This window comes from Stylophora pistillata, chromosome 4, assembly GCF_964205215.1.
Source record: "Stylophora pistillata chromosome 4, jaStyPist1.2, whole genome shotgun sequence".
In the NCBI taxonomy this organism is placed as follows: domain Eukaryota; kingdom Metazoa; phylum Cnidaria; class Anthozoa; order Scleractinia; family Pocilloporidae; genus Stylophora; species Stylophora pistillata.
The window spans coordinates 23,494,978-23,513,211 of NC_142522.1; the positions used below are offsets into that span (position 1 = coordinate 23,494,978).

Below are 18,234 nucleotides of genomic sequence, written 5' to 3' on the forward strand. Positions count from 1 at the left end.
TTATCCATTGGAGCCGGATTGTTCGGAGTGTATTGTATTGTAAAAACAGAGAAAAAAAAAAGTTTTAATATAATATCTTTTTCAATTCAATACAACAATAATTGCGTCAAGCCTTATTTATGGCCTCGAGTACCCTCGAGTATGCCTTCTTCTGAGATAACTATGTGGAACCTTTGCATGCTGAAACATTGTTCCGATTGCCAAACGACAATAGATGGACTTATGCAGACCCATGTTATGATATTTTTGCTCAGTTAGACTGAGTGGAAAGACCCTATCGAATAAGAAAATAATTATCTCAAAATATACGTGCTTGAGAGATATGATTCTGCGGATCAATTTCGATTCACTGACCATTTCATCTTGGGCCTCCGGCAAACTAAAATGGAAATATAGCATTTAAATAACCAACTGAGACTGAGTTACATGTTCATCATGGTCAAGGCTACATGCAGTGATCGTCGTAGACCGGTGCATTTGAAATATGTATTTTTACATTCCTTCGTTTCTTCAGCTTCGTCATAACTGTGTATTCTCTCATCAGGATGAACTTTGCTTTAAAGGTGACAATCTTATGATTGCAATCGCGTGGCTAAGCTGGAAATCAGAAAAAAATTCTTTTTGGAAACTAAAAGATACAGTGAAAATTATCATAAAGTAACACATTCAGAAAAGTAAAACGCATTGGCATTTAACTTGATTATGGCATTTGGGAGAAATTCGTTGCCTTGTTCCCAAAATTCCATAGTATCCATAATTGAGGCTTTACTCTAGATAAACTATTTCGATGTACCTTATATGCTTGGCTTTTCCTTCAATGAAGAAATAAAAAACAAATTTGCTCTTGAATATTTTTTATCAAACTGTTTGAGTTGGCGGATACAAAGGCCTCTCATCTGCAAAAATTAATCTTAATTTCCATGTTGCTCTTTGTAAAAATCATTATGTGGAGAGAAAATACTTACTCAGTCAACAGCATGTCAAACCCTTCTGTTGTTGTCTGGATACCGTCGTAAATATTATCCAGTCGTGCAGCTAGCTGGTTCAAGATGTGTGACTTACTAACAAGCCCTGCGATTTTGGCTTGAATCGGCATTTTTTAATTTCTCCTCAATATCCGCAAGAGCGGCGTCGTTTTCCTCCCCCAACAGCTTCTTGTAGTCTTGGTGAAGTTTTCTTAATTGATCTGCAAGGAAAATTTTCCAGCAACTTACTTTGTATTAGCTTATCGGGAATTTTCTCTTCAGATGGTCTCCCAAACGAAAGCCATGAAAAAATTCACCAGCATATCCTCCAATAGCTCCCACAGGACAGGCAGTTGCCCACGCTCCACCCGTCATCACTCGTTGTGCGATCGCCTCTCCAGCATAGGCTAGGAGTGCCCCTAGAAAACCAAAGCGAGAAAGTCTTAATCACATGTAACGATTCATATCAAGATGAGGGCAAGGCGTAAAAGATATTCCAGTATAAACAGTTTGACTCCGTTCACGCCTGTGACAGTTCCTGATAATGTGATTCTGGGGTTCAAAGGTAGGAATTGCGACAGCTAGGACACCGGCCACGGTTCCACAAATGTAGTTGTTCGTGTAGTAGTAATTAGAATCGCGATACCAGATATTGGTCTTTAGGTAATTCTTGATCTGTGAGCTTCGGAGGTGCTTGAGACGGAGGCATATTGAGGGACTGAAACTTGTGGAATTGTATGTTTTTCTTCCATTCTTGGAAGGCATTACCAGTTATATCTCTTTTGAGTATCATGGTGTTTTGGATCCTTTCATTGATTTCGTCGAGAAATTGTTTGACAGCCTCTTCTTTTGATGTGCCTTCCAACAATTCGTCTTCAACTTTCTTTAATAACCGTTGGACTGCGTCGTCAGTAAATATTTCTAGGTTTTCACCTTCATTCTTGCTGTAATCAAAAGCTTTCCTTACTATCTTGCTGTCTTCTAACATGAAAGCCATCTCTCTTTCCAGACAACCTACTGAGTTTTTCTTTCTTTCTGGTCTCAAGAACATTTGTAAGCTTGTCGCAGACTTCTCTGGAATGCAAAGCGACAGACTTCGCCTGCTGTGTTAGTGACTCCACCCTCAACTTTGTTGCACTCGTGGCCAGTTTGTGCTCGAACTGATGAAATATTTCCTGGAAATAAAGGGAAGTTAGCAACTCGCCTTCGTTTTAGAACTTCATTATAGAATTTAAACAGATAAATAAAGGCTGATAGTTTCTAAAGAAACTGTTTGGGGCTGCGTCGGTGGGAGTAGCGAAATAATTTGAACATATAAGCAAAGCTGAAATGGTAAATTGGCCATCGTTACGATTATAAAAGCTGACGTTTCGAGCGTTAGCCCTTCGTCGGAGCGAATAGAGGAAAGACCCGGGGGTAAGAAAACTTGAGGTTATCTTGGCTCAACCGTCAATTTCTTGTTTGTTTATAGTCATTTATGTTTCGATCAGCTTAACTGAAATAACTAATCTTTTTACACAATTATGTAAGCTTATAGCAAAGTCATTTCCTAAGTTCAAAGTTGTTTCCATTCTGAGCGAACAGATATCAGAACAGGCCAAGTACGGTAGTTTCAGTGTAGCTAACAATAACAAGCAATTACATTTGGTATTCTACGTGGAGCTTTAGCTTCATTCTTTATTACAGGAAGGGATTTGAAATCGTTAAATTGACCTGTTTTATTATTCTTAGTTTTCAACTACTTCAACGCATGTTTTGAGAAGTGACCCTGAGTATCGCCAATCGTCTACATTGTCTTTCGCAAGTTATTAGATCTGGTGGTACTTGTTACTCACACCGTAAATATTGCTGTAGTAAAAACATTAATTAGTTCTAAACCGTTCTGTGTTGTTCGAAGAGAGGTCGATGATGAACACCCATAAGATCATCAACACGTCGGTGTTAATTAAATGAGTTGCTTCTTAACGAGAAATTAAGTGGTTTTTAACACAGTTTTGTTCGCAAGTACAGGCTTTTTCTAAAGGTGGATTCTTGTTGGATTGCATCCATGTTGTTTACTTATGATTTCTAAGCAACTTCCTTCTCTAGTGAATTGTTTTAAGGAACACCACAGCCTTAAATGGCTTAAAATGTTTCAGACAGTGAAATAGAATGCTTTTTGTCTCTCTAATCGGGTATCATGACGGTTGTCGGCATACAAATGGTATGATATAAGAATTTGAAATTAGAGTTTTCAGCCACAGTTTCTCAGGTTCTACAATTCTCAAGTTGTTCGGGCTTTAAAAATCAGCCCAAATAACCAAATCGAATCAAAGAAATACAAAAATTGGTCAACAAAGCTACAAGCCATCATTCCTTTAGTTTGACTTCACAGAAAACCTTCCCATCCAGATACATTTTTAATAACATCTTGACCCCTTGCTGTAATGCCACAAGCAAAGCAATAAAGAGCAACCAATCATGTTCGCCATTGCAGGTCAATGTGTCATAAACACCAAAAAGTACCAGTTTAGAAACTTTGCGATCAAAAAACAAACAAAAAAAATATGGCACAACAATCGAACATTTGGCAATAATTTGAAGCAAAATACACTATTTTCTTGAAATCTTGAACCTCCGAAGGAGACGAGAAAAACCAAGCTTAGAACAAACAGCGTAACAAAGGGTAAGCTTGTTTCCCGGCCGTCAGACTGAACCCGAAATGTTAAGGTACTCGAGTGAATCAGAGCGTTTTAAGTCCACATTAATCAGCTGATCAGTTTGTTTAGATTTGTTTTCGCAAGTGTTGAACATATCTTCGTCGAGGGTCATGGTTTTGTGTGTCGTGTTAATTTGATTTTCAAGTCGCCGTAACAATTAAGGGAAATGGTAAACTATAGATGATGTATAGAATCTGTCGTCGTGCGTTACTCGACTGGGAGGAGAGGTTAACGCAGATACAACATGCTGTTACCCTGAAAATCAAAGGTATGGCGTTAAATCGTATGAATGCAATCAAGTATCGCTGATAAACTCGGGAAGAAATATTCTCTAGCTTCATATCTTACAAAATAAAGGGAGTTTTTTGGTAATTTTTTCTCTCTGTGACTCTTTTCATTTCTTTCCTTAGGAGGCAGTGATTGAGTCAGGGAGGAAATGGGTAGTGTGCAAGAAAGATGTTTTAAGATTTTCCAATTTGTTTTGTGCTTCCTTTCGCTATCCGTTATGGCGATGCACGTAAGTATTCGATCGTTTGTTCAAGATTAAACTAGGTACAGAAGACTGTTTCCTAATAAAATTTCTCCGGCACCACAACATGATTCCCCATGTTTGTTGTGCCAATGAAATTAGTCGCTAATTTGGAAAGTAAAGAAGAATGCATTTGCTTGGCCCGTGCCGGTGCTATATGGCAAACTACCAATTACACGACAGACAAGCACAGGCTCGTACGCTTCAATGGCCCCTGTTAGAGCCCTGTAAATTGATATCTTATGTTTGACTCAACACACTTTGGTGCACTTTGGTGTTTGCTTTACTTGGTTTTTTAGTTCGTCTCGGTTGACGAAACACATACCGTACCGGCCTTTCTACGAGGGGGTCATTTCAATCGCGATCGTTGAAATTCATTTTGCAATGCTTCATGAAACTTTAAAATTATGCATAGCAACCTATTAGAGCTTTGCGAATAGTACCATACTTTTAACTGCAGACCTATTAGGACAATTGGAAACTTATTTTGGTTATTGCATGGTAGTGCTTTGAAATCTACCGACCCTATTTTCAACTAATTGCAACTATATATAAGCTTATCGTTAAAAGTGTCACTCCCTGAACAATGTTGCGGAAGTAGTCTTTTCTTACAAAGGCGTTTATAACGCCAGCCATGTTGTACAGGAAAGGCGAAGAAAATTATCGGTAAAGATGATTACAAATTAGAGGCAAAACATAGAACAGTAGCCTTATATTTTAATACTTGATTTGGGGACAAGAAAATTTTCTTTTGGTGATTATTTCAATGGAAAATGAATCACGGTTGGCGCTGCAAGAGTTGAAACAAACTTAGAAATGCAGCATTCAAAAACTCAAACACGAAAAAAAAAGAAAAAAAATCGGACAAGCTATCAACACCTAAACAAACATAAACAAAAACTGTGATAATAATGAAAAGTGAGAGATAATTATAAAGTAATATACAGCAATAAACTAATAATTCGATACTATTCCTTGTGGCTTGTCTTGCAAGCTGGATTTTTATTAGTGAAAATGACAATCCTTAAGACCCGTTATAAGGATGTTGGTCTCTCTTCTCTTTTGAAGTATAACCTCTGTTATTGAAAAAAAAATGGTTCTATGATCTAATGATCTAAATGAAAACAAGATCACACTGCTCAGCTTACATGCAACTCTATGTGGTGGTGTAAGACAGGAGTGGTTACAGAATTTAATGGTGAACATTTTTTTAAAAGCTTACAAATTTATTGACAAATACTCTGAAACGACCTCTTCCAATCTTTCCCTGAATTTCAGCATATTCATGTATAAGAGGTTTTAGTATAATTTCAGAGCTGAGCAAAGAGTTTCCAGCAATCTGATTGGTCGAGGGGTTCCTTATATGACGCTATATAAACCGCTCCACGCGGTTTATATAAAATGTTAAAATAAAAAGTTCATAAATGTTACTAAAATGTTATGATTTTAGAAATTTCTCTGTTGTTCAGCTCTGAAATTATACTAAAACAATTATTCGCCTCAGGTTCGGTGAATATTGTCGAATAATCCCCTCGACTTCGGGGTTATTCGACGATATTCACCTCGCCTTCGGCGAATAATTGTTAAATATTTGTGAAAAAACTCAGAACATAAAGACATTCAGTAACATCAAATCATACCTTTCAATATCTCGTTTTCTTTCGCCTATGTATAAAGGATAGGCAGTGTAAAAGAAATAAGGCGAGGGACAGCTCTGTACACCAAGTCTTCATAGACATTTTTGTTTGAATTACATAATTCTTTCCAGTGTTATCTTTGGGCCTTGTTGGCAAGCTTTGCCAGTTTTCTCAAAAGTTACAGTTGAGATACAACGTTTGGTTAGATAGGAGATGCATTTCGGCAGCAGTTTTACTATACAACATCTTAACTTCGTTTCTGTGAGCGGCCCCAAAAAAATCAGCTTTTTACACACTAAAGAATGCGTTGGAAACCAAAAGATTAGGTAGGGCACCAAGATCAAGATGCTGATACTTGTTTGTTGTTTCCTTTCTTATCCAGCCCCATCGCAACGGTATTCACAGACATATGACTACAAGAGACTTATCCCGCCTATTTGGAGTAGATTCGCATAGTGACGGTACTACTTTTTTTTCTCATTTTAATGTTAGTGAAACCTACTCGTGCACAATAATTCCAGAACAAAGCAGAAAGTAGGAAGGAAGAAAGAGTTCCATTGACTTAATTTGGTTTTTTAGGCCAATGAGGCATTTCAACTATCATTCAATGAACTCAAAATCCAACAAATGTTTTATAATTAACTTGACTGTTATAATCTTGGAAGTTTTACTTCCTGCATCTAGTACCCCAAATGACCTGCCTGACTCGTTCGAGGGCTTGGCGGGAGAAAGGGGTGCAGAGTTGTCTCTGGTCAGAATGGTAAACTCCTAAAGTTCATTAAGATGTTTCATCGACAGATTTTCTTTTTAAATCTCTTTCAGTTCCCGAGTACAGCGTTGTGCATCCTGTTCAAGTAGACGAAGAGGGTGCTTTCGTTTCTCACGAGTTATCGCATCCAAGAATACGTTTACGTCGCTCTTCAGATAAAGAAGATGAAGTTGACAACGAAGAAGTACATTACGAAGTGTCAGCTTTTGGGAATAATCTTCATCTTCACTTAAAGCGAAACAGAAGGCTACTGACGCCTGCTTTTAAAGTTGAAGTAATCGGCAAGAATGGTAGAGTAATGAAAAGACATACTGTGGAAAATTGCCATTATGTTGGACGTTTAAAAGCCAAGTCGATATCAACAGTAGCAATAAGTAATTGCAACGGACTGGTAGGTACTCCATACCATCATTAATGTAACAATTTCATAAAATGATACGCCAGAGATGTTTCAAGACTAACCTCTCATTTAATCCATAACTCATGCATTTATGCGATCAATCCAAACACTATTCATTAATTCATTGATAACAAACAATTTTGTTTAGAGATAGATGGAATTTTCTGCCTGAATTCTTCTTTCCGGGAAAAGAAACTGTCTAGTCTAAATGAAAGCAATGGAAGCAAATGTGTGGTCATGTCCGGGATACCTGCCCCTAAAATGACCCGTCAAAGGCAGGTCATAAGAAAGCAGTACAGCCAGGCTTTTCACTTAAAACCCTAACTGTTTTGATTGGAACTCCGTGTTTTTCGTAGGTAGAAAAGATCACGCGTACAAAGAACATGCAAAATATCGGAGTAAATGTTATTCCATTAATTGTTAAAATGTCGCCGACTATCACTATCACGTTTAAACATCTATCGATCATTTCTCGTGCAGGACAAAAAAATTGAGCTGTTTTCCAAACAGAGATAAATAATTCATCATGCATGGTTAAGTACGGATAAAGAAAGTAACATCCACATAACTGAACCTGTCAGTAAGCCATACGCCTTGTTAATGGCTTAGCCAACCAACAATTTTTCTAAAGCTCAGAAGGTTCGAGATTCGAATCCTTTAGGGGAACTCAGCTCTTTTCTTATCCTACGCTTGTGATAAATGAGCAGCTTCTTTCGTTATGGTTATAGATAATTATTGTAACCATTTCTTTTTCAGAGTGGACTTATTCACACTGAGGACGAAGCTTACTTCATGGAACCGCTTCCAGTTCACTTGCACAACAAAGTAACAACACGCGGCAGAAGCAAACCCCACATCATTTATAGAAGATCTATTAACTCAGATGCAAAACATAACTTTCATGTTGTTAAAGAAAAAAGAGAAATACACACTTGCGGAACCGCAGGTAGGGGATCAGTTGTGACTTACCGCCTGGGGGGAGGGGTCGGGAGATTTTCGGGGGAGCTCGGGGTTTTCAGAGGAAACGGAAGAGGGATCAGTGGTTTCTAACAGATTTTTATGGGAGGACTATGAAAAATTGACTGCCAATGTGGAAGATCATTAAAATATTACAGAGCCTTATGAAAGGATCAGACAAACATTTTTATAACACAGCCAAAATCATCCGAACATTCCCTCCCCAAGACGAACAATAATGACCAATCCCTAAAATACTTTGCTCTGAACGATTAAGTTGGTAATTCACTTCAAGAGGATATTCTCTTTTGTTCTTATTTTGTACGAATGCATTTCAAAGAGTTTTCCTAACGCCTCTTTTCCGTTGTGTAGATGACCCACGTATTCGCTTAGTACGAGCATTGAATGATACGCAGCAGTCTGCACGGCGTGGACCAGCAGGACCTGGGGAAGAGAAATACATTGAGACTCTGGTGGTGGTTGATCCAAAGATGACGAACTATCACGGAGAAGACGCCGCCAAACAATATGCACTGTCTGCTTGTAACATAGTAAGTGATTAAACCAGTTAAAGAGAGGGGAATACCCCTGGCCTACTTCTGGTTTATCTACTTCGAGGAGGTCACACTGTCCACTCCTTGGGTTAATGAGCGTCCCTCCTTAAATAAAGTTTATTGATTGATTGATTGATTGGTGGTTTACACTTGTTGGTCAGTTTGAGTGAACAGTGTAAAATCTGTAAGCAAAGCTTTCTCGGTATTGATTCTTGAATCTTTTCGACTTTGACGGTAGAGGTGGGAGGGCGGAGAAGGGGTGTGCCGCGCCCTCCTGTTTCGGTGTTGACAGCATCACTCACTTGGCAGGAAATTGGCCTTGAATATTATTGAATGTCGTGATCTTTTCATAAATCTTTTTTATCGTGATTGAGCTTGGCGAGATAACATGTTGTGAGACCAACTTCAGCCTATGGGCCACATAAATCAAACAATGGCAAGGGAGTGCTCTTGCGAGGACTGAGCTGACGCCACCGCTCCTCATCGATCTAGATTCCCTGAAGATTACTTTCGACTCTCTCTCTAGGTCAAACACAATACTCAGTGTCCTGCGGCAAAGTCTAAACAGAAATAGAAAGCTGATTCACCTAAGCTAAGTCTTGCCATTGTCCCCTCCACTCTTGTGTTTCAAAACGCTTTGCCGCTTCTGATTGTCTATACGAGACGAGATTTCTAAAAATATTTGCTGAAATTTCCGGCAGTTGCCAAGTCGTCGCCGAGAACTGTCTGAGCGTATTTTTGTGTCAAAGGGAAGTCATTGTTTTGTGCAATGTGATACTTCCCAATAGAATCCCCTCCTTTGAATTCAGATGCAGAGATGTATGCGTGCATATGAGAAAAAAAAATACCGCACAGAAAATCACATGATCCGAGATGGCAATTTACATACGAAGCTAGGAAGGTCACTATAAAAAGAATGGCGCCCTAGCTTACTCCGATTGTAACAATATTTTAATCAATTGATTTCTTTAGGCCTCAAACCTCCTTCGAGATGGAAGCATTGGCCAAAATCCCATCAATTTTGTTGTCAGTAGAATGCAGATTCTTACAACTCCACAGGTAAAAAGATATTCTGTCGGTATTTTCGTGGCATTGGTGTTTTGTAGAAAAGAAAATGTATTCCTAACTCAGCGACAGCTTCTGCGAGTACAGTCCACCGATCAGAGATTACAGCGGCCATAACTGAAGAATACGCTAAATTGTGAATAACTTACATCTTCAAAATTAAGAGGAAACGCAACTTTTACGAGAGATACTCTCATTATGTGACTGAAGTTTGAGACAAGTGCATAATGCAGTCGCGGTTAGGCATAACAATGGCATACCGCAATCGATCGTGGCCCACCGTTCACGATTTCAATCACTCTTTGAAATATGCAACTAAGCATAGGCTCATACTTTTCAGTAACGACTGCTTCAATGTTAACTTTGTAATGTTTTTTCTCAGACTGGGCTGGTTATCAACCACCACGCAAGTAACACTCTGGAAAGCTTCGGCAGATGGGCGGAGCGGAATAATAATCCACTGGATAACGATGAAAATCATTATGATTATGCTACGCTCTTTACCAGGTAGGTCCACCCTGGAACACGAAACGCGCCGATATTATTCAATTAACAGTTACACTAGCATAATATTTTTACATTTTGTTAAGGTGTAGCAAATTAGAGGGTTCGGCAAGATCTCCGTATAACCCCATACTTCATTATGCATTCAATATGTGGATGAAGGAAAGCAGAGGCAAAAAAAAAACAGATTTCTTTTCGACTACGGCTTTGTTTTTGATTGGTATGGGGTTATGGAAATCTTTGCAATTAATGGGAATAAAATAAAAGTAGTAATAGTGAAAATGTTGGAAGTTCAAATAGAATTTATAGATATTAAGAATATAAAACTAATGATAGGAATAGTTTCGTTAAAATGTGATTATTTGAGAATGATTTATTATTAAGTGAGATGAACGATTGCGTAAGAATTTGATTGTCTAAAATTGACTAGAAATTAAACGCTTAAAGTTTTCTCGTTACTGATATTTTTTTAACTCTTTCTTTACAGATATAATATTTGCAAGGACAAGAACCAACCATGTGAGATATTAGGTACTATAATTACATATTTGCATTTAGTTCTCGAACCTAGTTATTTAATCGGACTTCTTATGATTGGCAGTATAAATAAACGCATACTACGATGAATATATGAAGTTCATATATTTTGAACTGCGGTTATAGATACGTATGATGCACGATCCTCGCAGTAGAGAGCGCTATTTATGCAATAGCGAAAATCAAACCTGAAAAAAATCAGGCCTGTACGGGCTTTGAGCCACTGACCTCTGCGATACTAGTGCAGCGCTCTACCAATTGAGCTAGCAAGCCAACTGGGAGCAGGCCGTTAAGTTGATTCGTAATAAACCCGTCATGATAATTCAAATACGATGAAAATATGAAGTTCATATATAATAAATAGCGCTCTCTACTGCGAGGATCGTGCATCATACGTATCTATCACCGCAGTTCAAAATATATGAGCTTCATATATTCATCGTATTGATTTATCATCTCAGGTTTATTACGAATCAACTTAACGGCCTGCTCCCAGTTGGCTTGTTAGCTCAATTGGTAGAGCGCTGCACTAGTATCGCAGAGGTCAGTGGTTCGAATCCCGTACAGGCCTGATTTTTTTCAGGTCTGATTTTCGCTATTGCATAAATAGCGCTCTCTACTGCGAGGATCGTGCATCATACGTAAACGCATACTGTAAGAATTCTCTCTATTTAAAAATTGGGGGACGCAGTGACCCATTCAGGAAGCCCCCTGGACTTCAAGTAGAAGTCTTCATTCGTAGCTTGGACCGGTTATCACTTCGTGTTTCTTATAAGACATTTTACTCTGGAAACCTTTATCTCTCTCTCTCTCTCTCCACTCAGAGGTATAAATGGGTATTGATTATCTGTCAGAATTACGTGAATGCTGGAGGTTACCTGCGAAGGATTCAAATCTCGACCAGGGGGTGGTAATGTTCCCAAAGGCTTTATGTAAACGAAACCGCAGAAAAATTGCCTTTAATGCAGACTCACATTCATGAAACTAGTACAAATGTTTGGTGTACTTTGCTGACCACTCTAATATTTCTGGCATTTGGACAGGTCTAGCAAGGACACGTGGAATGTGCGACTTTCCGAACTCGGCATGTGTTGGTCAAGACAGTGGTTTGATGCTTGGGATGACTCTAGCTCATGAGACAGGACACAGGTGGGTTAGAGATTAGTATAAATTCCCATCTTAAAGTTGCCGAGAATCCAAATTCCCCTTCGTTAAAAAAACGTCTAGGATGTCTTAGACGGTTCTAATCAATTGGGGTTTATTTCCTTAGACAACAAATTCCGCGATCTTACTTACAAAGTCAAAAATTTCGTATCTAAAGCAAACAGAGATAGTATTCGTTTTCCTTCACTTCTCTCGATGACTGATGTGGAAAACTTGCGCCATCCTCTGAAACAAGCAGCTGCGAAATTGAATCTGATCATGACTTGGGCGCTAGGGTTGGGCTCGTCCCAAAGTGTCTACTTCGGGTCCGCATTGGCTGCTTGTGATCCTCTCTTTAGTCCATATCGGCCCTTGTGATCCTTAAAAAAGATCTAAAACACCTCCATCATGTTCAATAAACGTGAACGTCCTCAACTGTGTTTTTATTTCCCCGAATACTAATCGGTGAAGTTTCTTGACATAAAACACCTTTTGTGAAAGTGTATTCTACAATTAAGATTATGCATGGTTGGATGTATATGTTCTATAGTCCTGGAACTTCTGCCTTCAACAGGCAATCCAGCCGATAAATAACATAAAGTTAGTGTAACTAAACTAAAGCAGTGGATAGCGTTGAAGGCGCGCCCTGATTGTCTGCTCAAACACTAAATATCCTTTCCTGCACACCTCCGAGCAAAGCGAGAGCCAAATTCGCGCTCGAAAATAATATTATTGTAATAAAGAAAATTAGTTAAAATCATCTTTGTGTGCTATATTATCCCGCTTAATTAGTACATACTAATATCCACCACCGGCCACTTCCGCTTCGGTGAATAGTTCTTAACTATTAGAATTGCGGTTATAATCATGAGAAAGGTTTAGGATTTTTTAGATGATTCAATGTTGCTCGATTGATTTCATTTAATAAAGAACATGATTAGTATCCTTAATATTGCAGAGTGATATAGCAGCCTGAACAATAAACTCAGAATTTTCTAACATTTCATCAGCTTTAAGTTATTCTCAAGGGCATGAGTAATTATCTATTTCCAGTCTTGGAATGAATCACGATGGAGGAGCCTGCCCTGATGGTGTAAACATCATGGCGTCCTTACCTGCGGGGAAAAAGTCTGCTTTCTCATGGTCACCCTGCAGTAAAAACTATCTCCAGCAATTTTTGAAGTAAGTTGCTTTCGTTTGAATGAACAAATGTAGACACACTTCAATACAAAAGAAAAAGTCTATGAAGACTATTGTGTCTCGTTTTCGTCAGTTTTAAACTGACACGATATGAAAGAGTGTTTTTTTTCAAGTTGAGCTATTTACTATTGGGGGTTCGTCAGGTCATTGAGGACAAAATGGAAAAAGGTGTTTGACAGACTTTTAAAATCGACTTCATACAAATCGACCGCTGTGTGATGTGAAATTGTCAGGTTAAAATTAGCAGCTACCATGCTGTCACGGATCCAGATTATATAACTAAGCGACAATTTACATCTAATGTTCAAAATCAATTTGCTAATCAATTGCTAGTGACCGCAACAGTTAGGCACTTTTCTTTAGTCCTAACTCCTGACAAGAGAGCATATTCTCTTGCCCCCGAGAAGTCATCGTACACAGGCTTCAGGTTACGGAATTCTCACTTTTTACTTATCTTTTCCAGTTCAGATGATTCCCGCTGCTTAGATGATAATCCAACCAAAAAGAATATCATAGAGACTAGGACCCTCGACAAACCTGGAAGACTGTACGATGCGGATGAACAATGTCAGCTGGCTTACGGTCAGGCCGCTAAGTTTTGCGGCGGAGGAAAGTTTCTGGACGTGAGTACTAAGTGTGATATAATTGAGTGTCAATCAATACTCAAATTTATGATAGACATTTTCGTTCCGATCTGACCAATTTTCAATCCGTCATCGAACGTACCTCGCGATTGGAATGGTTTTGCTTTATTCTCCAAGCTCTCCATCAATCAGCTGCGAAATTTGTATTAGCCACTAAAGCCGTACCTGGTTATTCGCGATACCTCGCCCTTGATGCAGTTTTACGAATATGAACTCTGCGACCTCGTGATTCGTCTCAAACGATAATTTTTTCCATGTTCTAGTAACTGGAATTAAGACTATTATTTTTAGGCAAGGTAAAAAAATTAATTCTTCTGTTGGCTTGGTCTCATACAACATTTCTACTGAACATCTTCTAAATTGCGTTTTGTCATTGAAAATGGAAGAACAAACAGTTTTTTTAAATCACTTGCGTTCTCTACATGAACCTACATTAAAAAGACATGTCCAATACTAGCATATACAGTGGAAATTTACTTCAGAAAACTTACCTTGTTGCAATATTACCTTTATTCGCAAGTGTTTCCATCTGACAAATAAAGCGGACGTTTAAGGCAACTCTTTTGTAAAAAGTGAGAAGTTGTCACTCTTGCTGATTTTTTCGTTCGTCGTGATAAAATATCTTTTTAATGTGCGGGCTGTAGCAAATCTGCGTGAAGCTTTGGTGTGAAGTACCCGGAGGAAGCGGAAACTGCAAGACGGCGGAGATGCCGGCAGCAGATGGAACACCGTGCGGAGATAGCAAGGTGATATGATCACTGTTTCAATAAAGACAGGTTAGAACAGGGTTATTACGAGAGAGCTCGCCTCTCAAGGTGGTGGTCCAAGGTAGAGTACCGGAAACCACTTCACAGCAACCTGTAGCTGGTTGGTCAGTCTCTTTCCCACAGATTTTCTCTCCAAGAACTCTGGGTTCAAAATTGCTCCTTCACCTATACGAATTCATCGAAAATTTCTCTGATGTACAACTCTCCATTTCCTTAAGAGTTTTCCACATTTAATTTTTCGATAAAGGGGATCGCGATTTAAACGTTGAGCAAGCTAATTTTTTCCCTCCCTGGTTTTCCCAGTGGTGTAGGCGTGGTCAGTGTATTCAGCTTGGTACTGAGGGCGCCGACACTGTGGACGGTGGTTGGTCGGAGTGGTCTGCTGAGTATTCAGACTGCAGCAGATCGTGTGGGGGAGGGGTGCATTACAGGGAACGAAGATGTATCGCACCACGGTAAAAAACAAATAGTTTTTCTGTTTCGTGTTTTTTTGTTTGTTTTTTTAGTTTGCTTTTCGGTTAAGTTCTCTGCTGAAATATAAAATTTGTAAAACCGGAAAAAAATTTAAATATTATAACTTATTCCTGTGTTCATCACTGGCAAGTAGTTTCTTTTTTGTTTTGATTTTTACCTTTCATTAAAAAGAAATTTGAAACGTTCTTGTTGTTAACCTCACAAAGATGAAATATTCAATTGAAAAACTACTTTCCTCCACCTTCAGCCCTAAAAACGGCGGGAAACGATGCGAAGGAGAAGAAAGAGAGTATAAGCTCTGTAATACTGCGGTAAGCTATAACCCCATTGCATCTACATTTTTTATCATTCATCCAAAATTCATAGCAAAGCAACTGAAAGCAACATTGCAACTAGTAAAATAGACAGGGATTTGTCGTAATTGATCATGAATTCCACCCCTTTTTCCTCCCAGCCCGTGAACTCAGCAAATACAGTGTAAGTTTGGCAGATTTGCGTATAGAACAAGAAGCTACAAACTTCCTTCTCCTATGAGAAAGAATGTTGAAATTCTGTTTTTCCAATGTCTAGGCCTGTTCTCCTGATTCACTGGAATACAGGAACCATCAGTGTCAATTGAAGAACACTCAGCTGTTCAATGATCAGTATTACGAGTGGGAATGGAAACCATCAACTCTAAGTAAGAGTCTACAAAGTAAAAGAAAATCCTGCTGGGGTTTTGACTAATGTTACTTGGAGAACTCATACATGAACCTTGGGAAAAAAATCTTGTCATAAGCGAAGAGGAATAGCCAAAGTAAATTGGGGAGAATATCATGGGTGAAAAGTGATAAGAATTGTGGCAACAATATCAGAATTTAAGAGTGTTCAGTTAAGTGCGTAAATATTTGACTTAAAAAAAAATTACCAATATTACTCTTCCAAACCTTAAAAAAAATTGAAATTCCCATTTTATTTCTTAGATTGATTGTTCTTAAGATTAATAGACGTTTAGATTTTAAAATAATCAACAATACTTTTATCTGCAGAGAGCAAATGTGTTCTCGGATGTTTTATCAAAGGAACTGGGTTAGGTTTTGCTTTTGGAAATGTTGCTGATGGTACAGACTGTGAAAAGAATACTCTTGATAAATGTATCGAAGGACAGTGCTCGGTAAGATGATGAACAGTTCATTTTTTTTTCGATAAAGGTCAAGGGCTCTCTTGTTTTATTTTTTCAAAAAATCATACCTCACTTTAACGAAGACGGAGTCGCACGCCGCTTATATCTCATAATTTATTGAGGCTTTGCTGTAGAGTATTAAGAACGGAGTTCTTGTCGTTTTCAAGGTTTATACTGATTTTGTCCAAACCTGGAATTCACTATGCTGTGTTCACATCTCAGAAGCCTCGAAGAGTGTCGTAAAATATCGTTTTTATCAGTTTCAATCCTCGCTTTAAAAGCTGTTGTTAGTGTAAACGTGATTAATCCATGCATCATTGTTTTTACAACAGAAAATTGGCTGTGATGGAATCATTGGTTCCAAAGCAGTTGTTGATAGATGCGGTGTATGCAACGGAGATGGAAGTTCGTGCGCACCTGGTTCCAGGGATAATGTGGCAAGAAACAGCACTAGCACGAAGAAGGCAGTCACTCCAGGAGCTGTCAATCTTATAACAAGCGCTTTGGATTGGTTAAAGCGGATGGGTTATGATGTAGACAGGCGTGGACAAATCGCTTCTCCCGAAAGCGCAACGAAAGACTCGCAGAAAGATAACTTTTACTGGGCCGTGGTTAAGTCTGGCTGTAGTGTTTCTTGTGGTGGAGGTAACGCAGTGTTCACCTTTTTGATCATTTCCCCTCCCTATCTCCGTGCTTGGTTCATTTAATGCCTCGGCGTCTATCAAATTTCTAGCGTTTCCGATGCAGTATTATTCAAAGGGGTTGCGTTCATTTCAAAGTCTTAAAACACTCCTGACAAAAATCATGGTAAAGCGTTTTTAAATAATAGACACTGGGAGCACTTGGAAGTATGCCTGTGTCAGTCAAAACATATTTTGCAGTAGACACGTTATAAAACAGAAGAAGTTTAAAGTTCCAATGTCTTATTTTTTTCCCTGGGAAAGAATTGTTATTGTCTGGCGATTAATATATACAATAATGATGATATAGATTACCGAGTTATATCACACATCTTGTTGTTTTTCCTATAATCCCCAAATAAACGTCGTATTCTAATCGGCTTCCGCGACGATTGGTAATTTTGCTCCCACTTACGATGCTAAATCGAAGTCGGCCTTTCATTGAGTAAATAGGGCATTCTCTTAAAGTACAATCAACATGGACTACATATCTTCAATTGCAACCATAGTTAATCGAGGGGACTGCAACGAACCCTACTTGTTCTGTTCCAATCACTTAAAGATATTTGAGGTAGAATTCAGTAGCTAACTCCTGCTTCTTATCATCCATTCTTACCAATAGGTTCAGAAGTGTCCTATGCTGAGTGTCGAAGGTCAGATGACGGCTCTCCAGTTAACGAAGAAAAGTGTGACACTGGTTTGAGACCGCCGAGAGAAACGGTTCACTGTAACTACCAACCATGCCCACCAGTGTAAGTTATTGTTAGTATGTTAGAATGTGAATAACTCTAACTTGACGTAACCTTACTTTTAGAAAGCTCTAATACCCCGTTGCATCATCAAAACGTGATTACTTAAACCACGTATAACTGAATGAATTTCAGTAACGGGGAACAGAAAATATGAATTTTCCAACGGATTCAGTCACGAACTTGTACTTTCAATGTACTCAATTGGAAGTCGACAAACATCTGAGTTTAAACAGCTTTTGTGAAGAAAACAATTTTAAAAGGTGTTTAACAAAACAGCTTCAAAAAAAGGTTTAAGCTTTGGTGTGAATGGTTAAAACGAAATATTTCTGTCAGTTTGCCCATGATGCTTATGGATCTTGCTCTTAACTAATATCAAAAATGCAAGGACCAATAATGAATTAAAGATAACTGATGTTTACTCGTCTAAAGAGTTCAAAAAATTGCCTTTACTTTTTTCCTTAGCTGGAAACCAGAAGGTTGGGAAGATTGTTCTCAGACCTGTAACGGAGGAAACAGAACCCGTGAAATAAAGTGCATGCAGGTAGCAGCTGACGGTATTGAATATGACGTCGATTCCAGACTCTGCTCGGATCCTAAACCATCCATGGTGGAGGCATGTAATAATGTCCCGTGTCCACCCGAGTGGGTGGCTCAGCCATTTGGACAGGTATTTATCTGATTCATCATTGCATAGAGATAACTGATTCTGTATAGTTAAGTATTGCTAAGCATCTGGAGATGTTAAGATAAGGTAAGCGGGCTGGGTAATTTTAGATATAGACAAGACAATAAGACG

At 38.6% G+C, this 18,234-nt stretch overlaps 1 protein-coding gene and 1 pseudogene across 6 annotated transcripts in view; one reads left to right on the plus strand and one right to left on the minus strand.

Annotated features, from left to right (window-relative positions):
• LOC148732941 (uncharacterized) lies at window positions 1–3,776 on the minus strand (annotated as a pseudogene).
• Window positions 3,491–18,234, plus strand: part of LOC111335207 (A disintegrin and metalloproteinase with thrombospondin motifs 6) — a 26,636-nt gene continuing 11,892 nt past the window's right edge. For 2 of the 6 annotated variants that reach the window (XM_022941062.2, XM_022941065.2), the window contains exons 1-20: window positions 3,491–3,630; window positions 4,075–4,181; window positions 6,213–6,291; window positions 6,653–6,990; window positions 7,756–7,945; window positions 8,329–8,507; window positions 9,483–9,569; window positions 9,958–10,082; window positions 10,567–10,610; window positions 11,660–11,765; window positions 12,813–12,941; window positions 13,423–13,582; window positions 14,248–14,349; window positions 14,674–14,825; window positions 15,092–15,155; window positions 15,415–15,523; window positions 15,873–15,997; window positions 16,339–16,651; window positions 17,309–17,438; window positions 17,901–18,105. In XM_022941062.2, coding sequence (XP_022796797.2) covers window positions 4,101–4,181; window positions 6,213–6,291; window positions 6,653–6,990; window positions 7,756–7,945; window positions 8,329–8,507; window positions 9,483–9,569; window positions 9,958–10,082; window positions 10,567–10,610; window positions 11,660–11,765; window positions 12,813–12,941; window positions 13,423–13,582; window positions 14,248–14,349; window positions 14,674–14,825; window positions 15,092–15,155; window positions 15,415–15,523; window positions 15,873–15,997; window positions 16,339–16,651; window positions 17,309–17,438; window positions 17,901–18,105 — 2,718 coding nt within the window. In that variant the 5' untranslated portion in view covers window positions 3,491–3,630; window positions 4,075–4,100. Of the gene's footprint in view, window positions 3,631–3,656; window positions 3,675–3,795; window positions 3,933–4,074; window positions 4,182–6,212; window positions 6,292–6,652; window positions 6,991–7,755; window positions 7,946–8,328; window positions 8,508–9,482; window positions 9,570–9,957; window positions 10,083–10,566; window positions 10,611–11,659; window positions 11,766–12,812; window positions 12,942–13,422; window positions 13,583–14,247; window positions 14,350–14,673; window positions 14,826–15,091; window positions 15,156–15,414; window positions 15,524–15,872; window positions 15,998–16,338; window positions 16,652–17,308; window positions 17,439–17,900; window positions 18,106–18,234 lie in introns of those variants that run through there. The other 4 variants (XM_088759151.1, XM_088759150.1, XM_022941063.2 and 1 more) reach the window with 4 other exon arrangements.